The 21,353-nt window shown below is 54.7% G+C and overlaps 3 protein-coding genes across 5 annotated transcripts; 1 reads left to right on the top strand and 2 right to left on the bottom strand.

The window, feature by feature from the left end:
• The first annotated feature begins 890 nt into the window (after positions 1-890).
• Positions 891-9,278, top strand: itga4 (integrin alpha 4). Of its 3 annotated transcripts, none has more exons than XM_037239956.1 (29): positions 891-2,103; positions 2,900-3,076; positions 3,160-3,272; positions 3,335-3,423; positions 3,601-3,730; positions 3,814-3,881; positions 3,988-4,117; positions 4,267-4,352; positions 4,422-4,484; positions 4,769-4,909; positions 4,987-5,095; positions 5,181-5,275; positions 5,350-5,440; positions 5,541-5,586; positions 5,663-5,787; positions 6,013-6,167; positions 6,323-6,475; positions 6,537-6,615; positions 6,692-6,864; positions 6,922-7,017; positions 7,091-7,167; positions 7,250-7,339; positions 7,427-7,514; positions 7,588-7,695; positions 7,773-7,898; positions 8,010-8,135; positions 8,198-8,296; positions 8,354-8,473; positions 8,549-9,278. In XM_037239956.1, the coding sequence occupies exons 2-29, from the start codon at positions 2,904-2,906 to the stop codon at positions 8,651-8,653; spliced, it is 3,054 nt and encodes a 1,017-aa protein (XP_037095851.1). In that variant the 5' UTR covers positions 891-2,103; positions 2,900-2,903; the 3' UTR covers positions 8,654-9,278. The 3 variants fall into 3 exon arrangements, with proteins under 3 accessions (XP_037095851.1, XP_037095852.1, XP_037095850.1); XM_037239957.1 differs by having other exon boundaries at positions 892-2,103; positions 6,537-6,613; positions 6,687-6,840; XM_037239955.1 differs by having other exon boundaries at positions 892-2,103; positions 6,537-6,613; positions 6,687-6,864.
• Positions 9,279-9,338: 60 nt separating this feature from the next.
• On the bottom strand, positions 9,339-16,942 carry cerkl (ceramide kinase-like). The gene is made up of 14 exons (XM_037239989.1): positions 16,604-16,942; positions 16,006-16,115; positions 14,487-14,717; positions 13,380-13,511; positions 12,903-12,966; positions 12,254-12,384; positions 12,080-12,154; positions 11,763-11,940; positions 11,641-11,688; positions 11,527-11,567; positions 11,358-11,466; positions 11,119-11,215; positions 9,881-10,122; positions 9,339-9,551 (listed from the first exon to the last, which is right to left on the bottom strand). The coding sequence occupies exons 1-14, from the start codon at positions 16,714-16,716 to the stop codon at positions 9,473-9,475; spliced, it is 1,650 nt and encodes a 549-aa protein (XP_037095884.1). The 5' UTR covers positions 16,717-16,942; the 3' UTR covers positions 9,339-9,472.
• A 600-nt stretch (positions 16,943-17,542) lies between these two features.
• neurod1 (neuronal differentiation 1) lies at positions 17,543-20,360 on the bottom strand. Its single transcript, XM_037239998.1, has 4 exons — positions 20,250-20,360; positions 18,800-19,106; positions 18,337-18,566; positions 17,543-18,242 (listed from the first exon to the last, which is right to left on the bottom strand). The coding sequence occupies exons 2-4, from the start codon at positions 19,072-19,074 to the stop codon at positions 17,743-17,745; spliced, it is 1,005 nt and encodes a 334-aa protein (XP_037095893.1). The 5' UTR covers positions 19,075-19,106; positions 20,250-20,360; the 3' UTR covers positions 17,543-17,742.
• Between the last annotated feature and the right edge of the window lie 993 nt (positions 20,361-21,353).

The raw sequence follows: 21,353 nt of genomic DNA, 5'->3' as shown, positions 1-21,353 counted from the left end.
GTTGTGGCATGTTGCTATCCACAAGAAGTCATCATGACTTCTTTTATGGTGTGCTCTGAGGGCCGTGTGTGTGTGCGTGTGTGTGTGTGTGTGCATGCGTGCGTGTGCGTATGTGCATATGTCTAAACGGCCTGATGTTTTTGTCAAAAATAAAATCGGCGTGTCCGATGATCCTCAAAGGCAGAAGTGAAATTTGCCAAAAGATCAATGTCATCTGCGTTTGCATGCCTTCAAATTGAACGAGTGTAAAACACAAGCACCAGAAGGCGCTACAACTGCTCATGGTGGCCAACCAGAAGGCAGATGAACGTCAGTCAGCAAAAGAAACGGATGCATGCGCTCAACGGACCGTTACAAGCAGCGCGTGCGCGCGTGTTTACAGAGAGCGAGATAGATAAGCAAGTCGCAAGCTCAGAGAGATAAAATTCAGGATGAGAAGCCCCTCCCAGCACACACGCACAAACCCCTACCTTCCTTTCACACTCAACACACATTCTCACATGGACACACACACACACACACATCGGTGGTCTGCATCTGATCAGACTAATCAGTGGTCAATAGATGTGAAAAGAGCAGGGACACAGCAGGTAGTACCTATTGGGATTCCTCAGATAAAAGACACACTCATGCGGTGGTAGTCAGATGACGCTGGTGGAGGTACTGGATGTGCTCGGCGGGGCTGCGGCTGTTGAGCAGGCCGTGCTACGGCAACTGCAATTGGACAAACCGCACAAAACTCACCAAGTATTGCCAGTAATCATGGTTTTCTCTTGTCTGTGTTTTCTCAAAGAACTAGCGCCGGGGCCGCATCATTGAAAAGCGCGGCCCCAGTGGATCTGGTAGCGACGGCGGGCGTGGCTTTGTAGCTCGCTAGCCGTTAGAATTGGCGCAGAAAGGCCAGCTCTGTGGATTTCTGTTCTGGTGTCTGCTGCAGCAAACAGGAGGCGTCGGTTTTGCGGCCGTACGAGCTCGAGCCCTGTTTGAGGTGCAGCCGGCCGGCCGGCCGGCGGCCCGGAATATTCCTTTGCCGTCAGCCCAACTGCAGGGCTTGCCTTGTGTTGGGCCAATCAAACATGTCCAGACAGCAACGTGCCTCGGGCCGGGCGACAAACGCGCCAGCGTCGGCACGACGGCCAGGAGACAAACGTTAGCTTGGCGCTAAGCGCTTTAGCTCGGACGTTGACGGAAACGCTCCCCCGCGGGATTGTCGCCGGTAAACAGGAAGTCAACAGGAAGTGAGCACCTCCCATGCGCCGCTCGCTTTCTGGCCTTCCCGTCTGGCACTGGTCGAGAAAACTCTTTTGACAACACACACACACACACACACACACACACATTTGACGTTTGGGAAATGGCCAGAGACGCTTTTGTGTCTGGCTTCCCGTCTGGCGCGCACTCGACACGTTGTTTACCTTGAAGTGCGCAAGCTGCACGTTTTGGTTTACAATCTCGCAACTTCCTGTCCGCCGTCTGCACTCATCTCATTCACACTGGCAACCGGAACCGAAGCGGGACCGGATGTCACTTCTCCTGACCTTGAGTTTCTTTCAAAGATGGAGAGCTGAACTCTTTTTATTTTTTAATGGGGAACAATGAAGAGTTTCACAAGACTTGGGCGAGCTGCTCGGTGTTGTTCGATTTCACTCTGAGTTACTTGACGGAGGCTTTGGGCATCTATTTTGGCCACTCTACTGAGTAGAACGTCACGCGTTTCTGGAGTGATTTTCAGATTTGAGTCAGGAGGATTTCTTAAGTTTTGGAGAGTCCACTCAATATTGGGCTATTCAATCCATTCAGCCCCAATGTAATGTCATGAGTGTTGTCTGCCATGTAATCAGATTACATCGACACGCTCGGCTGCGGAAGAGGAAATACCCGCGCGCATCCCGTCGGGGTGTGTGTGGTGTGTGTGTGGGGGGGCAGTTGGGCGCGCGGACGCGCAGCCGAAGGGTGGGATCGAGTCGAGCCTCCGCGCGCATTTCACTTCGACACACACACACGCGTGGAGTATCTGGCTCGTCGGGACCGGCAGAACTTTTTTGGTGTCCAAAAGCGAGAGGAAGCAAGGGAACCGGCTCACGTACGTCACGACAAGTAGCGGTAAGATGACGCGCAGGCGCGCGCGCGCATGTCGAGATGATCCCAATTGAGTTGGACTCGAGTTTTGGATATGACAAGAAAAATGTCTATTTTTAGCCCCATGTGAATCCGCAAGGGAAACATGTGACACCTCGGAATGGCTTGGGACTTTTTCCTTTCATTTGTATTGATTGATTTCAATTGGAGCACCTTCTCCAAGCTCCCCTGCCCAATGCTAGGTGACCCCAAGACGTACTCGTGTCCAGCTTGTGTCAATATTGGCCATTTTTGTTTCAGTAAAATCCAATTGGCCGTCCCATTAAATTGTGACCCCCCCCCCCCACCACCACCACCACCACGTGACACACGACAGCCATATCTGCTCACGGCGAAGCTTAATTAACAAAGTTAACTTTTGTGAAGGAAAAATGTTGACTTTTGGCAAGTCATTGTGAACTTCCGTTTCTTTGGCCTTCAGAATGCTGTTTTTGGGTCACATTTGTGGTACGGCGACGCGACGCAATGTGAGAAGCGGGGTGGAGCCCTTCAATCCATTGTTGTAGCTACTTGTTTGCAACCATGTTTTGGGACATCCTTCCAAGGACGCAAGTCATTTGGATGCTTAGCAGCAGGGTGTCGCTTTGGCTTGCGTTTGCGCTCACGTTAGCTTTGGCAGGTGCGCTTCTCTCAGCTCGCCTGTCATCTCCACTTGCTTGGCTCGCGTGGAGCCTTCCTCGTGTTGCCAACGCTGCGGGCGGGCGGGCGGGAGGCCTCCAAATTGGAAATCAACTGGGCTGTGGTTTGTCACGTCCTGCAGCCAGATGATAAGGCACGCCGTTGCCGCCGGACTGGTCCTGGCGGCGGCCCTGGTCCTGGTGCCGCTCCCCATCCAAGGCTACACCTTGGATGTGGATCAGGCGACGCTCTTCTCCGGCGCTCCCGCTTCCATGTTCGGCTACTCCGTGCTGCTCCACCGGCACGGCAAGCACAGCTGGTGAGCGGGAGTCTCCTTGCAGGGGGGGGGGGGGGGCTAATTTGCACGCTAACGCACGCCCTCCATGCGCGCCCACGTGCTAGGTTGGTGGCGGGAGCTCCGGTGGACAACTCGTCTTCGTCTGGGTCGTCTCCAGGCGGCGTCTATCGTTGCCTCATCGCGACAGATGAGCAAAAGTGCCAGCCCATGCCCGCCGGTAAGTGAGGTTTTTTTTCAATCGCGTCACGCCTGCGGAGGCTAACAGGCTTTTGCGCGCAGACGTGTCGCACTGCGGGAAGACGTGCCGGGCCGAGAGCGACCACCAGTGGTTGGGCGTCAGCCTGTCGCGAGCGGGAGGACACGTCCTGGTGGGTACCCGAGGAAGTTCCCTACCTTTCTAGGCTTCAGCCGAGAAATACCAAAGAAACATACGTAGTAGCCCTTTGCGCGTGCGTCTCTGCTGGAGCGCTAAAGACGGCAATTGGCATCTTCAAACGTTTCCCCAATCAACGAACATGGGCTGACAGTTTGTTTTTTGGGCGCAGGCGTGCGCCCACCGCTGGAAGAACGTCTTCTACTCCAGCGTGTACGGGGAGAACAAACTTCCGCACGGGGTTTGCTATCGCTATGATGACAAGCTGTCCCACGCGCAGGCCATCATCCCCTGCTACAAAGGTATGAAGAGACGCTCCAGCAAAACTGCGCTCGCCGCCGGTTGGCTTTGCTCGCCGCTTGACGTGCGTGCGTGCGTCTCGCAGACCACCAGAGGAAGTTTGGTTACGAGTACGGCTCCTGTCAGGCCGGGATGTCTAACCGGCTCTTTCAGGTGAGCGCAACAAAGGAAAAGACATTTGCTGTGACAAAATGATGAGCGCTGCAAAATGTTTGCATTTTTCATCTGATGTGGTCCCATGCGGCGGCGGCGGCGGCAGGACCTGATCATCATGGGCGCTCCGGGGACGTCGTACTGGACGGGTTCCGTGCTGGTCTACAACACTTCCGGCGGCGGCGTGTCCGTCTACCTGGACGACGACGACGCGGTGGGCTTCGGGAGCTACTTGGGTGAGAGAGCGAGCGAGCGAGCGCTTAATGTATGTTGAGCTGGGATCGGCACGCACGCCTTGCCTTTGAGAAGAGAAGCGCTTCAGATCACCGATGGATATTTTGGAGGTTTTTTCTAATGATTGATTCAAGTTGATGAAATGTTTCAGGCTACTCAGTGGACGCAGGCCACTTCCTGGATGCTGTGAGCTTGGAGGTGGTGGGAGGTGCCCCACAGTACAACCAGAGGGGAAAAGTAATGCAAACGTTCTTTACAATCCATCCATCTGTATCTACGTACGTATGTATCTTGTTTCTCTCCCAGGTGTTTGTCTTCTCAATGGACGGCCACATGCTACGCGTGCTAGCTCACGTGTCAGGAACAGAGGTGAGCGACCACTGCTTCATTTCAAAGAAGCTAGCTAGCTAGCTAGCCAACAGATAGAATACATGACATCTCTCTTTATACACATGGGCTGTCAGCGTAACAGCGGAGAATAACCACACCACACCACACCACAGCACACCACAGCACACATCAAGGCAAACTCCGACGGCTGGTGGTAACCACGCTGCTACAGCTAACCAAACAGGGATAATGTTACTAGCTGATCAAAAAAGCTAGGTGGCATTTACAAGCGATGCAAATGCTGTTCTTGTGTGCGTGTATAGCTGGGCTCCTATTTTGGCGCTAGCCTGCGTGCGGTGGACCTGAACGGCGACAACCTATCAGATCTCTTGGTGGGCGCTCCCATGGCAACGGGCGCTAGCAGGGAGGAGGGGCGCGTTCACGTCTTCCTCAACCAGGGCCAGGTGAGTTGGCCCGTCCGCCATTTTGTCACTCGACGCATGGTGTGATCACGCCGACGGATGACATGGTGCTAACCCAGGCCAAGCTAGTGGAGGCGGAGTTTCAGCTGAGCGGGGGCAATGCCCACGCCGCCCGATTTGGGGAGGCCATCGCGGACTTGGGAGACCTGGACGATGACGGTTACCCCGGTAACCATCTTGAACTCAAAGGGCTCGCCCTTATGTCGCCGTGCTGCCAGTGGCTCCGACGCTTTGCTAACTTTCCCTTGTGTAGAAGTGGCGGTCGGCGCCCCCCAGGAGGACGACCTCAAAGGGGCCGTGTACATCTACAACAGTGGAAATCGGGGCATCTCGCCAAAACCGTCACAGGTGCCCAACTTGTACATACGTACATATGCACGGATGAGGCGCTAACGCAAACAATGACGTCATCGTGCTGACAGAGAATCAGCGGGGCGGCGCTGGGTCGTGACCTGCGCATGTTCGGCCAATCGCTGAGCTCAGGCGTGGATGTCGACGACAACGGGTACCAAGGTAATACTGCGCTTCTGGACCGCCCTTTTCTTGTCGTATGACGTGTATGACGTATTACGTGCGCACGCACGCACGCACCCACGCACGCGTGTCTCCACAGACGTGGCCGTCGGCGCGTTCCTCTCCGACGCCGCCGTCGTTCTCAGGTAAACAAGAAACGAGACTTCGTTAGCCAAGGGGAAACGGAAAGTGCCGTTTACTGCAGGATTGTGCGCGGCGCAGGTCTCGTCCCGTCCTGCGGGTGACGGCCTCCCTCGTCCTGCCCGAGAACATTCGACAGCGGGCGACCGCCATCAACGTCACCGTCTGCTTCCGAGTCACCTCCAGACACTACAAAGGAGCCATCGGTTGGTTAGCGTTGGCTTAGCCTTTAGCAAAGACTTAGCAGCTACTGCTTGAGCTTAGTTAGCATTAAGATGGATAAGTGAGCGTAGCATAAATAGGCTAACCTTTGCACCCTTCATTCATGCTAAGCATTCAACAACGACTATTACCATAGGATAAGTAGGCTCACGGCTTTTGGTTAACAAGCGTTTTTGTTTTCTTGCACTAAGCGAAGCTTTTGTCAGCAGATCTTCAGTACAACCTGACTTCCGACCTCCTCCACCTTCCATCCTTCCCGCACCGTTTCTATTTCCACGGCAACGGCTCGTCCAATAGTACGAGGGCTCACGTGAGGGTGCGCCTGGGCCAGCTGGGCTGCACCAATCACGTTGCGCAGCGGAGGGTAAACGCTGCTCCGCTAACTGACTGTCGTTGGCATGATGATCACGCTGCTAGCTGTTAGCATGACAGACGTGGATGTTTCTTCCAACTGGAGTAAGCGTCCGCGCACGCGCTTGCAATTTGCTGACGTGGGCGCACGTTTGTCTACGCTCGCAGAAGGACACGCGCGACATTTTCACGCCGGTCCGATTCCAAGTTTCCTACAGCCTCCCGGACGGCGAGCCTCCCAAACACGCCGGCAAAGGCTTTGCGGCGCTCAGGCCCGTCCTGCAGAAGGTGACGGGCAGCCGCAATACCGTCAGCAATCAGGTCAGGGGAGCTAGCGCTAATACGGCCACCATCCCAGCGTCTGACGCCTTTGTGGTATCAGACGCTGTTCGCTCGCCGCTGTTTCCTGGCCAACTGCTCGACGGACGTGCGACTGGGCGCCGCGCTGGTCCTGCCGCCGTAAGGAACGGACGCGCCGTATCGCCGTTGCCGCGGAACCGGATGAAAACCTCCCGGACTGGGATGTGCGCAGGGGCGGCGGCGGCGGCGGCAGCTACTTTGCGCTGGGCGCCGGGCAAAGCGTGATGCTGAACACCAGCCTGGCGGTGGCCGGAGACGACGCCTTCCTGCCGCGTCTGACGCTGCGTTTCCACCGAGACCTTCACTACGTCAGAGTGGTCGACAACGTGAGAGGGCGCCAGCCCGACCGAGTGAGTCCTCCGTGGCGGCACCGCCCGGACTTGACCGTTACGCTCGCTCGCTCGCAGGAGGACAAGACGGTGAGCTGCGATGTGACGGAAGAAGCCAACGGCACCGAAGTCAGCTGCGGCTTCTCCGGCCACATCTTGCCGTCTGGCTCCCAGGCAAGCTTCCAACTGGCTCCATTGCGCCATCATTTCATTCCTCACTAAATGCCATCGCCGCGTCTTCCGCCAGGTGAACGTCAGCTTCCTGTTGGACGTGGACCGCCGCGCCGCGCCTGGCAACCTGCTCGTCCTGGCCCACGCCAGCAGGTGAGGGAAAGCCGTCTTTCTGACTCGCTCGCCGGCGGAACCGAGCGCGAGTCAGAGAGGCTAACACGTGGCGCGTCCTCAGCCAGAACCCGGAAAGCTCCGAGTATCTCCACGACAACAGCGTCTCCTTGCTACTTCCTCTCAAGTACGGCATCGACGTCAACGTCCACGGGTGAGGGGTCGGTCGTCGGTTCACTCGTCGCGATGCCGCTTCAAACAGATGAATGGCATTCACGGCGCGTTCATTTCCGTTGCCTAGTTTTGTGACTCCCACGTCCTTTGGGTTTGGGGACGAAGACGCGAAACCAGTCCAATGCTACTCGCAGACCTTCAACTACACTTACAAGGTCATCCGTCATTCAGCCTCGTTCACTCGTCGGCTTCAGCAATCGAGCTGCGTGTGCGTGCGTGCGTGCGCAGGTGGTGAATTCAGGTCCCAGCAAGGCAGTGGACACTTTGCTGGAGATTACGCTGCCAAAGCTGTTGACGCCGTACCCGCACCGCTTGCTGCAGGTGGTGGACTGGCAGGTAGCGGGCATCGCCGCGTCACACCCAGGCTCAAACTAGCCTCAGTTGTCATGCGCCGCCGCCGCCCGTGTTTGCAGTCATCGCAAGGCGCCTGCTCGCTCAGCCAAGCCACCGTTGCCGTCATCGACGACTGCGACGTCCCACGGGCCTCCTTTATCAAACAAATCATCTTCTTCTTCTCGTCCACCTCCACGCGCAACATGGTGAGTGCCCACGCGGCGGCGGCGGCGGCGGCGACACTACCCCCGCGTCTTCAACGACAACATTAGCCGCTAGCGCTGCTGCTGACGAGACGTGCGCCTGCCTGGGCCTAGTTCTGCGGGCGCGGCGACCCACTGTGCGAGCATCTGCTGTGTCGCCTGGGCCCCGTGGAGGCCGGTCAAGATGCCACCGTTGGGCTGCGAGTGCAACTCAACCCCGACGTCTTGCTGCAAGCGCCCGTGAGTGAGTCGCAACGGCGTGGGCACGCCGCGGGCACGCCGTTCATCGCTGCTTGTTTTAGGGTCGGCAGGGCGTGGTCAAGCTGGAGAGCAGGGCGCTGATATCATCGCCTAGGAATGACCAACACACCGTGCTCGAGCGGGAGCCAGCCGTGGCGCAGGTAGGCCACTCGCAGCCATGACGCGAGCCCGCCGGCGTGACGTCACGCTGTGCGCAGGTGCTGCTGGAAGGGCACTACAGCCAAAAACCTTCGGTGCCAATCAAGGTGTTGATCATCGTGCTCAGTTTGCTGGTGGGCCTGATGATCCTGGCGGCGCTCATTTGGTGCTTGTGGAAGGTGCGCTCGCTTTCCAAACCGAACCATCAATGTGTTTTCTCCTCTCCTAATCCTGAGCGCGCACGCTGGGCGCAGGCCGGTTTCTTCAAGCGCCACTCGCAGAAGAAGGAGGAAGAGGAGTTGAAGCGTGACAGCTGGGACTACGTCCCCAAACGCAGCAACCGGGAGAGCCGGTCCTAAGGACCAACGGCCGGGCCACTTTTGGAAGACGAGGGAGGGAGGGAGGAAAGCCAGACGGAGCCATGGCAAGTCTTTCCCGGCATCATCCGTCCTGTGACTTCCATCTCTTGCCCAGAGAGCCTCCCTGCTTGTTGAGTTGAGTCGAGTCGAGGACCTCCCGTTGAGCCACACTGGCCGGCCGGCGGCGTGGCAACTCACGGGTCGGATCCTCCGATCATTTCCAAATTGACACAAAAAAGAAAATGCGGCCTTCGGGGGACGTCCGCCGCCTGTCCGGCCCGCTGCCGCCACCTTTGCTTCTGTTCCAGCCAGCGCTTTCATTTGCCTGCTTCCCCTGCAGTGCGCTGCAAGCTTCCTTTCCTTTCCTTTCCTCCCTTCCTCCCTTCCTTCCTTCCTTCCCTCCTTCCTTCCCAGCCACTTTGCCGCACGCCTCCTGCTGCTGGCCGGGATGTGACAAGCAGAAGCCTGCAATCTTTCCAACTGACTAACTTTCGGTCAGTCCTATCTGTATTTTTTGCTCCGTGACAACTTGTGCCCCTGTAAAGTCTTGCTTGTGTTTCTACTGATGTATTTTCTATTTAAAACACACAACAACTCTCTCTATTGGCTGATGCTGAATCTCAAACGTGACGACGTGTCCACTTTCAAGTACAAAATGGCAATTTTCCAAACAAAGCAAAACGGATTCAGGGAGTTTCATGGAAAGCGCTAGTAAGATACAAAAAGGCGTTTTGCTTTTTGACAAAAAGGAGTTGACACAGGGAAGTACTTGGGAGTGTTGTGTTGCCGTGGAAACGGGGCCAAACGATAGGTCTTGGGTCAGATGCAGCCGCAGGGCGCCGCTGACTCGGCCTCATCCACGTCCTCGCCGTACAAGCCGATGAGTCGCCCGTGGACCCTGAATGCGACACATTCTGATGCATTCGGGTTCTCACTGCTGACACTTTGATCACATTTAAGACTGGAAATTGCCCTGACAACAGGAATTTGCAAACGTTGACACTATCACTAGGAGTGTGACGAGCCCCAAAAAATGTCCGTACTTTTTCAATATCTAGATATAGGACGCTGGCGTGTGTTTCGGCTACGGATCCCCGACGGGGTCAAACATAGCGACTCGCAAAGGTGTGCAAGCTAAGCGAGCACCTGCTTTGAATTTCCGGCCGGCATTGCTTTCGCCACTCGATGGCACTAAATACTAAAAGAAGTTGCAAGTTGTTTTCTTACCTGATGAGCACTTCGTTGGGGAACTCCAGCAGCTCTCCGTCAATGTTCCAAGGGAAGCTGAGGCCGGCGTCCGACTGGACGACGGACGTGGCTCTGGCGCTGGCCCTGGCCGTGGACCTGACCCTGGCCGTGGACCTGACCCTGGCGCCGTCCTCGCTTTCGTCCTCCGTGCAAGCGGTCGACCCACGGGGGCGGAGCCTCACCGCTGTCACGGCGTGCGTCTCCACGAAGGAGAAGTCCAACTGTACGCGCACACCAAAGTCGCGGCTGAATGAACGTGCGTGCGTGCGTGCGTGGAGCACTTGGGTCGAGCTCGCAGACGAGCACAGAAAGACAGACGCTCATGCGAAAGCAGCTCCAGCAGCAAGTTGCGCAGCGATGATGACGACTTATTTGCAAACAAAAGGGCCACACGATACGAATGTCCACCCACTTTAAGTCAGTCAGTGAGTGAGTGAGTGAGTGAGTGAGTGCACGGTCTCATTCATATGCAGCGACTTCCTGTTGACTTTTTTGCCTGTAATTAATTGAAGCGTCACCAGGGGGCAGCAGCTACAAGGCACGACGTGCAAGCTGCGCTTGAACACGGCAGGCCAATTGGATGACATTCAAAAGCCATTTCAGTCCAAGTGATGTCTTTTCACAAATCTAATTGAGTCTTTTCAATGACGTCTCGTTTTTGAGCAGATTCCAGACGGCCCACACCTCATACTCACATTTACAAGCTCACCGTCTATTTGAACGTGCATCGTGTCAGCCTGCGTTAATAACCTGAGTGCATTTTTGCAACTTCTATTGGACTGTGGAGAGTCATTTGCTCCAAAAATCCGACTTCTGTTACCGCCAGTGGCCCACAGAGGTACCGAGCATGAATCATCCGCAAACGAGGGGGGGGCGGCCCGGGGGAACCGTTGCCGAGACGCGTCTTTGACATTTGAGGGGGGGTTTTGTGACATGATGATGATGATGATGATGATGAGTGCCGCTGGCGTTGAAAAGAAGCCCAAAGTGGAATTAGGACGATTCTTTTTCCCCCACCGGTCGGTCCAGTCGTGCTTGCTTACGTTGGCCAGGAAGCGGGTCAGCGAGTCAACGGTGTGGCCGACCGAGCGGTATATTTAGAGCGTCTATTTGCAAAGTGGGTTAGTGTGCGAGCGGGCGGGCTAATCCGCTCCCGACGGCCTCGTTAGCGGAAGCCAGAAAGAAGCGGCGCAAGCGGGTCGTCCAGTTCGGCTCACCTGGCCACCGGGGGCGCCGTAGCTCTTGAGGTGTTTGACAAACTCCGACCTGGACGTGGCTCTCACCGCGATCAAAGCCGCGCGGCCGTTTGCCAGTCTGGCACCAGGGCAGGAGACGGACCGGAGAGAACAGAAAAGCGCAAAAGTCAAGACGGCTGGTAGAAACCAAACCGTAGCGTGGGATTTCTTTTCGGGGGCGATTTTAAGCGCTGACCCGCGGCCGTGCGTGCCATTCCTACTTGGTGTTGGGGGCCAGCCCTCGGGGCGCGTGAGGACTCAGGCAGGGGATGGCCATCACGCCGATGCTCAGGAACGGGCCCTCGGCGCTGCTCCAAGACTCCGCCCCCTCTGCGCCAAAGAATTGCTCAGACATTTTGACAGAGCATCATTCATCATGTGATTGATCACCTGAGTCGCCGTCTGGATCATCATCATGATCATTGGGGTCCCTGGCGAAGACATGCAACGTTTTAGACGCAGTGAGCTTGTGCGTGCGTGCGTGCGTGCGTGCGTGCATCTCACTGGTTGTTTGCGCGGCTCGTGAGAAAAGACAGCTGACAGTCCTCCGCTCTGCATTCGGGACAGATAAAGACGTCACGCGTCAACGCAGCCGTAGGGGGCGCGCTGTGTGGACCTGCGTGGACCTCAAGCGGGCCAGGGTCTTGAGCAGCGCGTAGTGGCGGCGGCGCGCCGGCGCCATCCAGCGCTTCTTTTCGGCCCGAGCCAGGCTGCGCGCCCCGAAGCCGAACATGGCGGCGAAGCCGAAGCGCGGCGGCTGACCCGCCGAGCGCAAGCTGCACATGTCCGCCCGCTGCACGTGGCCTGAGAGCAACAAATCACAGCACAGGTTCAACTTGAGTCATTTGGAAATGAGCCCATGCCAATGCCTTCATTGTATAGCAGGCAGAAGCAATCGGAGTAAGACAACTCAAAGTGGGAATGAGCGGAGGAGGGTACCTACCGAGGATGATGTGCATGGCAGCCGTGACTGGATCTCTCACTCCGTGAACAGAACAGGAAACCACGTCCGTAGAGCCTGAACACACAACCAGTCATGAGGAAGACAACAACAACAAAATCATGAGTACCAGCAAGGTGGAGCCAGGAGGGCATTGACATCGGGGGCCGCTCTTACCCGCCGGGATGATCCCCAGAGGAAGCGCCGCCCTGACTGGAACACAGGGATAGTCGGCGTCCAGTTGGGCTCGCAGAACCACGGCGTGGCAGAGCTCCGCCACAAAGCCGTCGCCGCCCACGCACACCAGCCTAACACACACGCAGGCACGCTTCTGGCTGTGGATTGCGCTTTACTTTTTGACAAAGCACTCCAAAGTAAAAGCCTTTGGGACTTGGCCAAAAATGCCACATTGAGTGTCTCCTTCCACGTTGTGCAAGTGCTTGTTTGGCCCACCCGCATTAGTGTTAGCATGTGACTTAGTGTCACCGTAAGATAGCCACGCTTAACCCTCCCGTTTCATAATTTCCTGCATCACGTCGGCTGGCCCTAATTGGTCAATGCAGGTTTCGGCCGCCGAGGCACGGCGCAGACACGCTAATCTGCCCAATAGCCGATAGGCCGGCCGGGGCTAAGCCTCTCTCGGCACCATAAGCACATTACGGGAGGGAGCGGGAGGCCCACAATTGGGAGGGAGGGAGGGAGGGATGGAGGGAGGGACCTTCCCAATTGAAAGCTTGCTTTTGTCTGTGTGAAGGTGAGGTGATGACATCATAGGAAGTCCACCTTGAGATGTTCAATTTCATAAGTCAAGAAATATACAACTGACCCATCAAAGTCATCCACATTGAGCTCCTTCATCACTGACAGGGCGTGTCCCCTCTTCTCTGTCACTGCACACACACACACACACACACACGTGCAGGTCAGTCGGTCACACGGGGGGACAGATGGAGACATGTTGAAAGTGAGCACGGTGGCGTTTCCCTCAAAAATGTGACAACAGATACGATGCCATCTGTTGGAAGGAAAGGGAGGAGGAGCACAAGACAAGGAAAGAATGCTGGGACTGGACAGACGGACAGAGGAGAGGACAAGATGGGCGTAGACGGGAGAGGAGAGCACGACAAGGACAAGATCTTGCAAGGTGAAGGAAAGATGATGGAGAAGACCAGATGGCAACAGATGGACTCTCCACCACCTGTCTCAGGTTACCTAGCAACCAGAGACTGCCATTAACTCTGACCTATGGACCCGCACACACGAGCACGCACACACGCACGCACGCACGCAGGAGCAGACCCACCGGTGATGTCAGTGCAGACGTCGGCCATCTTGAAGAGGGGCGCCACGTGCTCCCTGTAGACGTGAACGGCCTCCTTCTTGTGGCTGCTGGGGTTGATGAACACCTTCAAGCGCCTGGGCCGCCCGCACACACCTAGAAAGGCCAAAGTCACTCCCTCCAAAGGATGAGCCTTCTCATTCTGCTTCCCTTTCACTCAGCTCAGCCTTGGAAAGGTTACACTGGGTGTGTGTGTGTGTGTGTGTGTGTGTGTGTGTGTGTGTGTGTGTGTGTGTGTGTGTGTGTGTGTGTTGTCGCCCATCATGAGGCAGATTTAGAGGCCACCACGTTGTGGATCCCGCTAGAATCGCGCCGATCAATATGCACACACACATACACGGTGTGTCTCTCTCCATAAGTCATCTTCTCCCACCCTGTTGATGACCTTTCACACACACACTGGTGGGACCGGAGGCTTGCAAGTGGACACAAAGACAAAGGAAGCCAAGTGGACCAGTTGATGCTGACATTTCTCGACGCCTCCTGACAACTTTCCACATCTACCTAACGTCACTTTGGCACATTTGCCAGCTTTTGATGGACAACGGCGGCCATTTTGGAGACTCGGCTTTGGCGGCCATTTTGCGGCAGAGGCTGCCGATGAAGAGGACAAAAACGTGAAGGTGCAGACACACACACAGACACACACACACACACACACACACACACACACACACACACACACACACACACACACACACCGAGATTGGGTTTCCCGCAGGCGGGGTAGCGGGCGGGCGGTTGCCGGGGCAACGCAGCGTCGCCATGGTAAACAATCCCGAGTCGCGGGCCGTCATGTCAACAACTTGGGTTTCGCTCACATCAAGATGGGCGCAAGGGAAACTCGCCTTTGTTTCGGGAAGCCCTACTTGCCAAAGCGGGTCAAAGCGTGGCCATTTTGTCTCAGCTGACAACCTGCCTGGGATGAGTCAATTAGCTAGCTGTAGCCCAGCTTAGGTGGGACGGTAGGTACATTGTGCGGTGGGCGCACCGCCGCTACAGACAACACAACTTGAATTTGGCGCACGAGCAAAGTGGAGTAGCCGTCGCCCCAGATCGGGCCTTCCTTACCTGCGAGAAGCTCCCTCAAGGCGTCGTACCAGATGCGCGCGTGCTCCGAGGACGCGTTGTGGAGGTGCAGCGCGTCCTCCTCCAGCCGGCGGCCCCGTCGCTTGCAGAAGAACAAAGCCAGGCCCAGCACGGGGCCCCCGGAACGCCGCCCGGCCGACCGCCGCCGCTTCACCTTCACCGCCAGGACGTCACGCAGCATCAGCGCGGCGGGCGGCGCCCGGCACGCCTCACCTGCGCCAAAGCGTAGCGCAAACATCATTCGCCAGCGTGAACGCAGCTAACGGAGAGCAAACGGCAGCCGTTAGGAGCCCAAATGTTTTGCAGCAGCAGCAATTGGCAAACATGTCATATGGTGTCCAGTCGTGTGAAATTAAAATGATCACACAGAGACGCACAGACTGCGCAACAACAGGAAAGAGATCTGAAGTGACAGCGTGCGAGCGCGCGCACACACGCGCCTTTAGCATGTCACTGTGTCCAGATGGAGCAAAAGGTCCCATCTTGGGCTCGCTGACACACTGAGACAACACCCACAGGCGCAGGCGCACACACACACACACACACACACACACACACACACACACACACACACACACACACACACGCAGGCAGCCTAAAAAAATTAGGAATAATTGTGACTACGCGGTCAGTAATAACCATCATGTTGTCGTTTGTCTGACTATACGCCTCAGTTACAATGCTAACTTTGCTCAACGCTAACTGTAGTTACTCTTCAATGACAACTTTGCCAAATGGTGCCATTAGCTCATATCCAGCCACATTGGGGGCGCTGCAAGCTAGCAAAAGCTAACTAGGCTCATCACTCACAAAAAAAATGTAGAAGCTCCCTGCAGGTAAACAACATGTCGCACATCCTCGAGCAGATTGACAGGAAGAACTTCTCATAAACAACAGCTGATCCATTTCGACACACGCACATATGCACACACACGCGCACACACACACAGCATGCCGACTGTGTGTGTGTGTGTGTGTGTGTGTGTTAATCTGCTCACACAGAGAGAATCTAATAACCCCCCACGGGCCTAACCAACTGCTCACTACTACTGCCAAGTTGTGCCAACACGCGCGCGCGCGCACACACACACGCGCACACACACACACACACACACACACACACACACACACACACACACACACACACACACACACACACACACACACACACACACACACACACACACACACACACACACACACACACACACACACACACACACACACAAACTTAATGACATTACCCTTCGATGGAATAGTGCAAAAGAGATTGTGAACTCAGACCCACACAAACACCAACATGAATGCAAAACAACAACACCACCAGTTAGTAACGTTTTCCACCGCATGCTGCCTAACGGGTCGGCACCAATTGGTAGCAAAGCAGCCCCCGCCCTGCTCCGCCCCGCCCCGCTCGCTCGCTGCCTTTTGAACGTCTGAGCGACATTGAAGAGACACCCCAATCTCCGCTTTGACGTTGCTAACAAGTCCGACCGCTGACCTGCGGGGCTCTCGGGCAGAACGGGGGTCCAGGTGAGTCGGGTGCCAGTCAGGAGAACGTCGTGGCTCTTCTTGCCTACTTTGAAGATCCCGCGCAGCAACACACCATCGCTGACACATACGCATTCACACAAAAATGAAGTGGCATGCAGATCAAGATAAAGAAAGATATGGGGTCAAAGTCGTTGGACGGACGGCCGGCCGGACGGGCAAGCCAGACCGACGCAACCCTATGCGCATTTCAAACAAACACTTGAAATGAATTTTTGGAAATAAACGCTTCCAATGCTGCCCTTTGAATGACTCCATCCACGTGTTCCTGGGTCTGAGTTCAATGCTGGCTGACTGAAACGAACTCGGCGCCATTTTGAATGCGCACCGAAGCTACGTCACGGCAGGTAAACGAATCTGATTCGTCGGTTCATTTCGAGCCATGCAGGTGGTGGTGGGTGAATGGCTTCCCCACCGGACTCTGGCCGGCCAGCATTGTTGTTTCAAAAGAAAAGGCACCAAAATGGAGTTTGGACGTGAATCAGCACGCCTCCAGCCTTCGTTGCGGTCCGTCCGTCCATCCGTGCGTCCGTCTGTCCCTCGCTCACCTGTGCTCCGCCGCGTCCGGCTCGCGCTCCTCCTTGACGATCTCCTGCTCCTTTTCCTTCTCCTTCCTCTTCTTCTGCTCTTTCTTCTCTATGTCGTCCTCGCGGGTCGACATTTTGATTGGCAACTTAAAGAGCTTGCAAATAAAAGCAGCCGACAACTAAACAAGACGAGACGTGCGCTTGGGTTGCGTCTCGCTCACTTGCTTCTCGGCCGAGCAAAGCTGATCCGGGCACTTTTGCGGTCTGGTCGTCATGGAGACCGCGCCGCTCACAAGCACGTGGAAGGAAGGAAGGAAGGAAGGAAGGAAGGAAGGAAGGAAGGAACGAGCGCCTTGCTCTTCGTGTGAGCGTGCGTGCGTGCGCGTGCGTGCGTGTGCGGGGGGGGGGGGGGGGGGGTTGTAGCTCAGGCACAAACAAGATCATTTTCATCAATTAAAATTTTGCCTGCAGAATGAACATCTGGGCCCGTCTATCAAACACACACACACACACACACACACACACACACACCCACACACACGCGCGCATGCATACACGCGCACACACGCGTTGTAGTGTATTATTTAGTACACGACTAGTGTAGTTGAAATTAATGTTGAATCAATGTGGAATTTTGGGGCACGTGCGTGAATTTTATGTTTTGAAGAAGACATTATTGGATCTTTATTATTTTATTGGTTATTTTCAAAATAAGACATTGACATCTACTTTAAATTTGGAAATCATTTTTTGCCAATTTTCTGACGGATTTTATGGACCGAACCAGGTCCCGAATCATCATCGGTTTGGTCATTTTCTGCACAGTCAATTTGAAATCTTATCCCTGTTTTGGAATCAAATGATTGACATTTAAATAATTGTTCTATATCCGGATGAGGAAAATGATGGACGGATTCCTGAAAAGAGTTGTGAGGCCTAAAACAAGACAAAACAACGAAATGGCCAGAATCGGTCCCCTTTAATACAAGTCTTTCCAAGTATGAGAGGACGCGACACATTAGAAAAAGCAACAAGATGGACGCTCAAAAATAGATTTTTTTTTGTGGGGGGGGGGGGGGGGGTGTCAGGGGTCAAATTGCATAGTTTGGTTTATTGCTGCCGGTCTGTCTGGCCGTCGCCATGCAGGGAGCTAGCTCTTTTCACGACTCGTGAAACATGGCGTTGAGCTGATGCGAGTGTCCGTCGAAGCCCAGCAGGTTGTCTACCTGCGGGTAGACGCCCCCGCCGTAGTGGACGCCGAAGGGGTAGCTCTTGTCGTAGTCCGCCGCCGCCGCCGCCGCCGCCGCCTCCTGTTTGAATGACGAGAAGTTCCCGTTGACGCTGAGGGGTGGGCTGAGGGGCGGGTCAAAGGGGGGGCTGTCCGTCAGCGGGACGCCGTCAAAGTAGCTGTCCGGGGCGCCGTACGCCGGAACCTTGACCTGGCGGAAAATGTGCGAGGGCTCCATGGTGCCGTAGGGCGGGCTGGGCAGGCCCGGCGTCAGCCCGGGGCTCCGGTAGGAGAAGTGGGCCGCGTAGGGGGCGGCGCCCGGCGCCGGCAGCGACAGGTGGGCCGGGAACTCAGGCGACTGCTCGGGGAGGAAAGTGCGAGGGTTCAGCTGCAGACAGCCCGCCACCAGGTTGGCGGTCGGCTGGGACAGACCTGCGCGGGAGGGACCACAGCGCAACTTTACAACAAAAACGTCCATGCGCATGCCGTGTACGAGCGCGGCGTGCGTGCGCGCGCGTTAGCGCACCTTTACAGAGCGCCTGCACAAAGGTGATGAGGTCCGGGGCTTTCCCGGAACGCAGGATCTCGCTGAGGGTCCAGATGTAGTTCTTGGCCAGGCGCAGGGTCTCGATCTTGGAGAGTTTTTGCGTCTTGGAGTAGCAGGGCACCACTTTGCGCAGACTCTCCAGGGCGTCGTTCAGACCGTGCATGCGGTTGCGCTCGCGAGCGTTCGCCTTCATACGCCGAACTTTGAACCTGCAGGGCAACAAATGCATTGACGCTTAATTCGTGGACCTAAATTGCCAATCATGCCAACGACTTTGCTCTTCATTTGCCATGAAGGTACGTACAAAGTCCATATGAGGATCCTCGGTCCCATTACAATTTTCCCCCCACCCACCAACAAATAGTGAAGGACAAAGTACCGTAAATCAATGAAATGTTCGGCCTGTAATTGATATTTTTGTGTTGTAAGCGTCGGGCGTCACCTCTGCATGCGAGCCTTGGTCATCTTCTTCTTCTTGGGTCCTCGTCTCTTTGGCTTGCCGTCGCCCTCGCCCTCGTCCTCGTCTTCCTCCTGCTCTTGCTCTTGCTCTTGCTCGTCTTCGTCCTCCTCGTCGTCGTCGTCCAGGAGGCGGCGTTCATCGTCCTCTTCCTCCTCGTCTCCTGTGCCGGTGCCGGTCACCGTTCCGATCCCCGCGGGGCTGCACGCCTCCTCCTGCTGAACCTCGGACTCGCCGAAATTCTGCTCCGACCTCGTCATGGCACGAGATGAAGATGAAGATGAGGACGATGCTGGTTTCCGCGAGGAATACAAAGTTGGAGATTCAGTTTCCAAAAAAAGCAATCCAAAGTCTCATTCCCAACAGCAATTTCCATTTGACGAATATCAAGGGCATCTTCATTAAATGTCTCGCTCGCTCTGTAGATGTTTCTATCGTGATTTTCTTCAGAACTTGCAGTGATTTTTATTTTATTTTTTGCCAAGAGGATTTAGGTCCTATACGCCAACATTGAATATTATGCAAAAAGTATTTGTTAAATCTTCCGAGATTTTTTACTTTGAACAAAACATTTTTTTGGTCAAATGTTCCAAGACTTTGAATGTGTAAAAATTTTCGTCTACCTTCAGTTGTATTCAAATCATCGAACCGTTTTCATTGTAAAATAAGATAGATATTTAAAAGATATTTTGTCTTATATTCTTGTCATACTATTTATTTTTTAATAGCATACGCAAGCAGGAAAAGATTTATCACTGTGAAAATAGAAACAATAATGACATCGAACTTCACATAATTAAAACCGATTAGAACAAGCGTACAACTGAACTTTAATTGACATTTACTCGCCATACAAAGTAGGTTCCATTTTGAGGCCAAAGTGAAAATCAATGACAAAAACAAGATCGCAAAATTTAGCCGACAGTGGGACTGAAATGATTTCCAAAACCATCACTGGGAAATCTTATCAAATCAACCATCGACGGACTGATTGACTTCCTTGACTTTGATCAAATAATTCCATTTGCAGCAACACGAGTCGAACTCTGCAAAAGTTGCGGTCATCCTTTCAAAGGCCAAAAATCAAGTCAAGTGACACGATCGAAATAAACGAACAAACAAATCAGTGTTTTTCTATATCGCAAAGAAAACCTAAATAATTGCATTCTCACTTCCAATTGGAATGAAAGCAACAAGCATTCCTAAAGGGCTGTTTATGTCTTTTCATTTCAAGCAACAGATTGCCTCGACCATATTGAACAAGTTGAAAGGAAAGGATCGATGGTTCTTTGTTGCGTGCATGCGCGGCGGGCGGCCGGGCGGCCGGGCGCCTTACTTCCAATCCATTGCAATCAATTCATGATTGTTGTTTCTGACGTCATTGACGACAAATCATCACATCCATAATCAATCATCATCACATCCATCCACGTACCTGTCGTTCTTGTTGCTTTGCCGTTTTTCAGAGATCACGCAACCGCGTGCGTGCGTGCGTGCGTGCGTGCGCGTGACAGCCGCTCGGAGGATTGTGTCGTGCGCGCGGAGGAGTCGCACTTTTATAGGAGTCGTGCTCGTGCTCGTGCTGGAGCTGCGCGCACGCGTGCCCGCGCCCTCTCGCCATATGGTGTTCACGTCATCCAAACGGCCCCGGGGATCACGTGACCCAGCTTCCGGAAATGCCCATCTGCCGCTTCACGCACGCACGCACGCACACGCGACAACGCCAAACCCACACCACGCGGCTCCCCAAAACGCGCATCTATCTAGGCAATGTCCGGACAAATTTGGCACCTAAATCCAGTTTTCTTTCCAACTTTGTAAAACAAGATGATAAATCACGATCTGATTTTCACCGATTTGACATCGGCATCGATGTTCAAAACCGGGACGTGCGTGGAACTTTGTGGTCTGGGTGAAAGTAACGATCGACTCGATTGGCCAATAAGGTTGAACTTTCGACCAGCCAGGTGAGCTGGTCACCATGGCAACGTGCTGGTAATGAGGATGAGGGCGATCAAGCGGTTGCTAGGTAGTTACCGGGAAACCTTCAAGCACCTCACTCGCTAGTTACCGGGAAACCTTCAAGCACCTCACTCGCTCGCTCGCTCGCTCACCTGGATAATGTTTAACGCTGAGTCAATTTCGCGTCTTCGCTGCAAAAAGCCACTGGCACTCGCCATCTCTTGACTGGAATGCGGCGTCATGAATATTTTCGCTGTGCTTTTGTCACGTTTCAAAGGCGTCGCCACCCACCACGGCCACATGAACGGAGATCAAATGACAGCGCGGGAGCACGTTCGCTTGACATGCAAGGAAAATAAAAGGTTATCTTCCTATTGCCCATGTTGTATGTCATTTCAAAGACGCCGTTGTGCAAGCGCGATGTAAAGATGGATTGTGTTGCGTCGTCTTATCATTACGACTATTAGTGGAGTAGCAGCAGCAGTCCTAGAAAACTGTCACCAGACTTTCTGACAAAGTGGAGCGACTGAAGCGTTCATGAGCGCATGTCTCACTCGACCGGTCTTTGGCTCCGCCT

The sequence above is a fragment of the Syngnathus acus genome, chromosome 21 (assembly GCF_901709675.1).
Source record: "Syngnathus acus chromosome 21, fSynAcu1.2, whole genome shotgun sequence".
NCBI classification, from domain to species: Eukaryota; Metazoa; Chordata; class Actinopteri; order Syngnathiformes; family Syngnathidae; genus Syngnathus; species Syngnathus acus.
The sequence above is the reverse complement of the archived record's forward strand: the minus strand, read 5'-3'. Positions and strand labels throughout refer to the sequence as shown.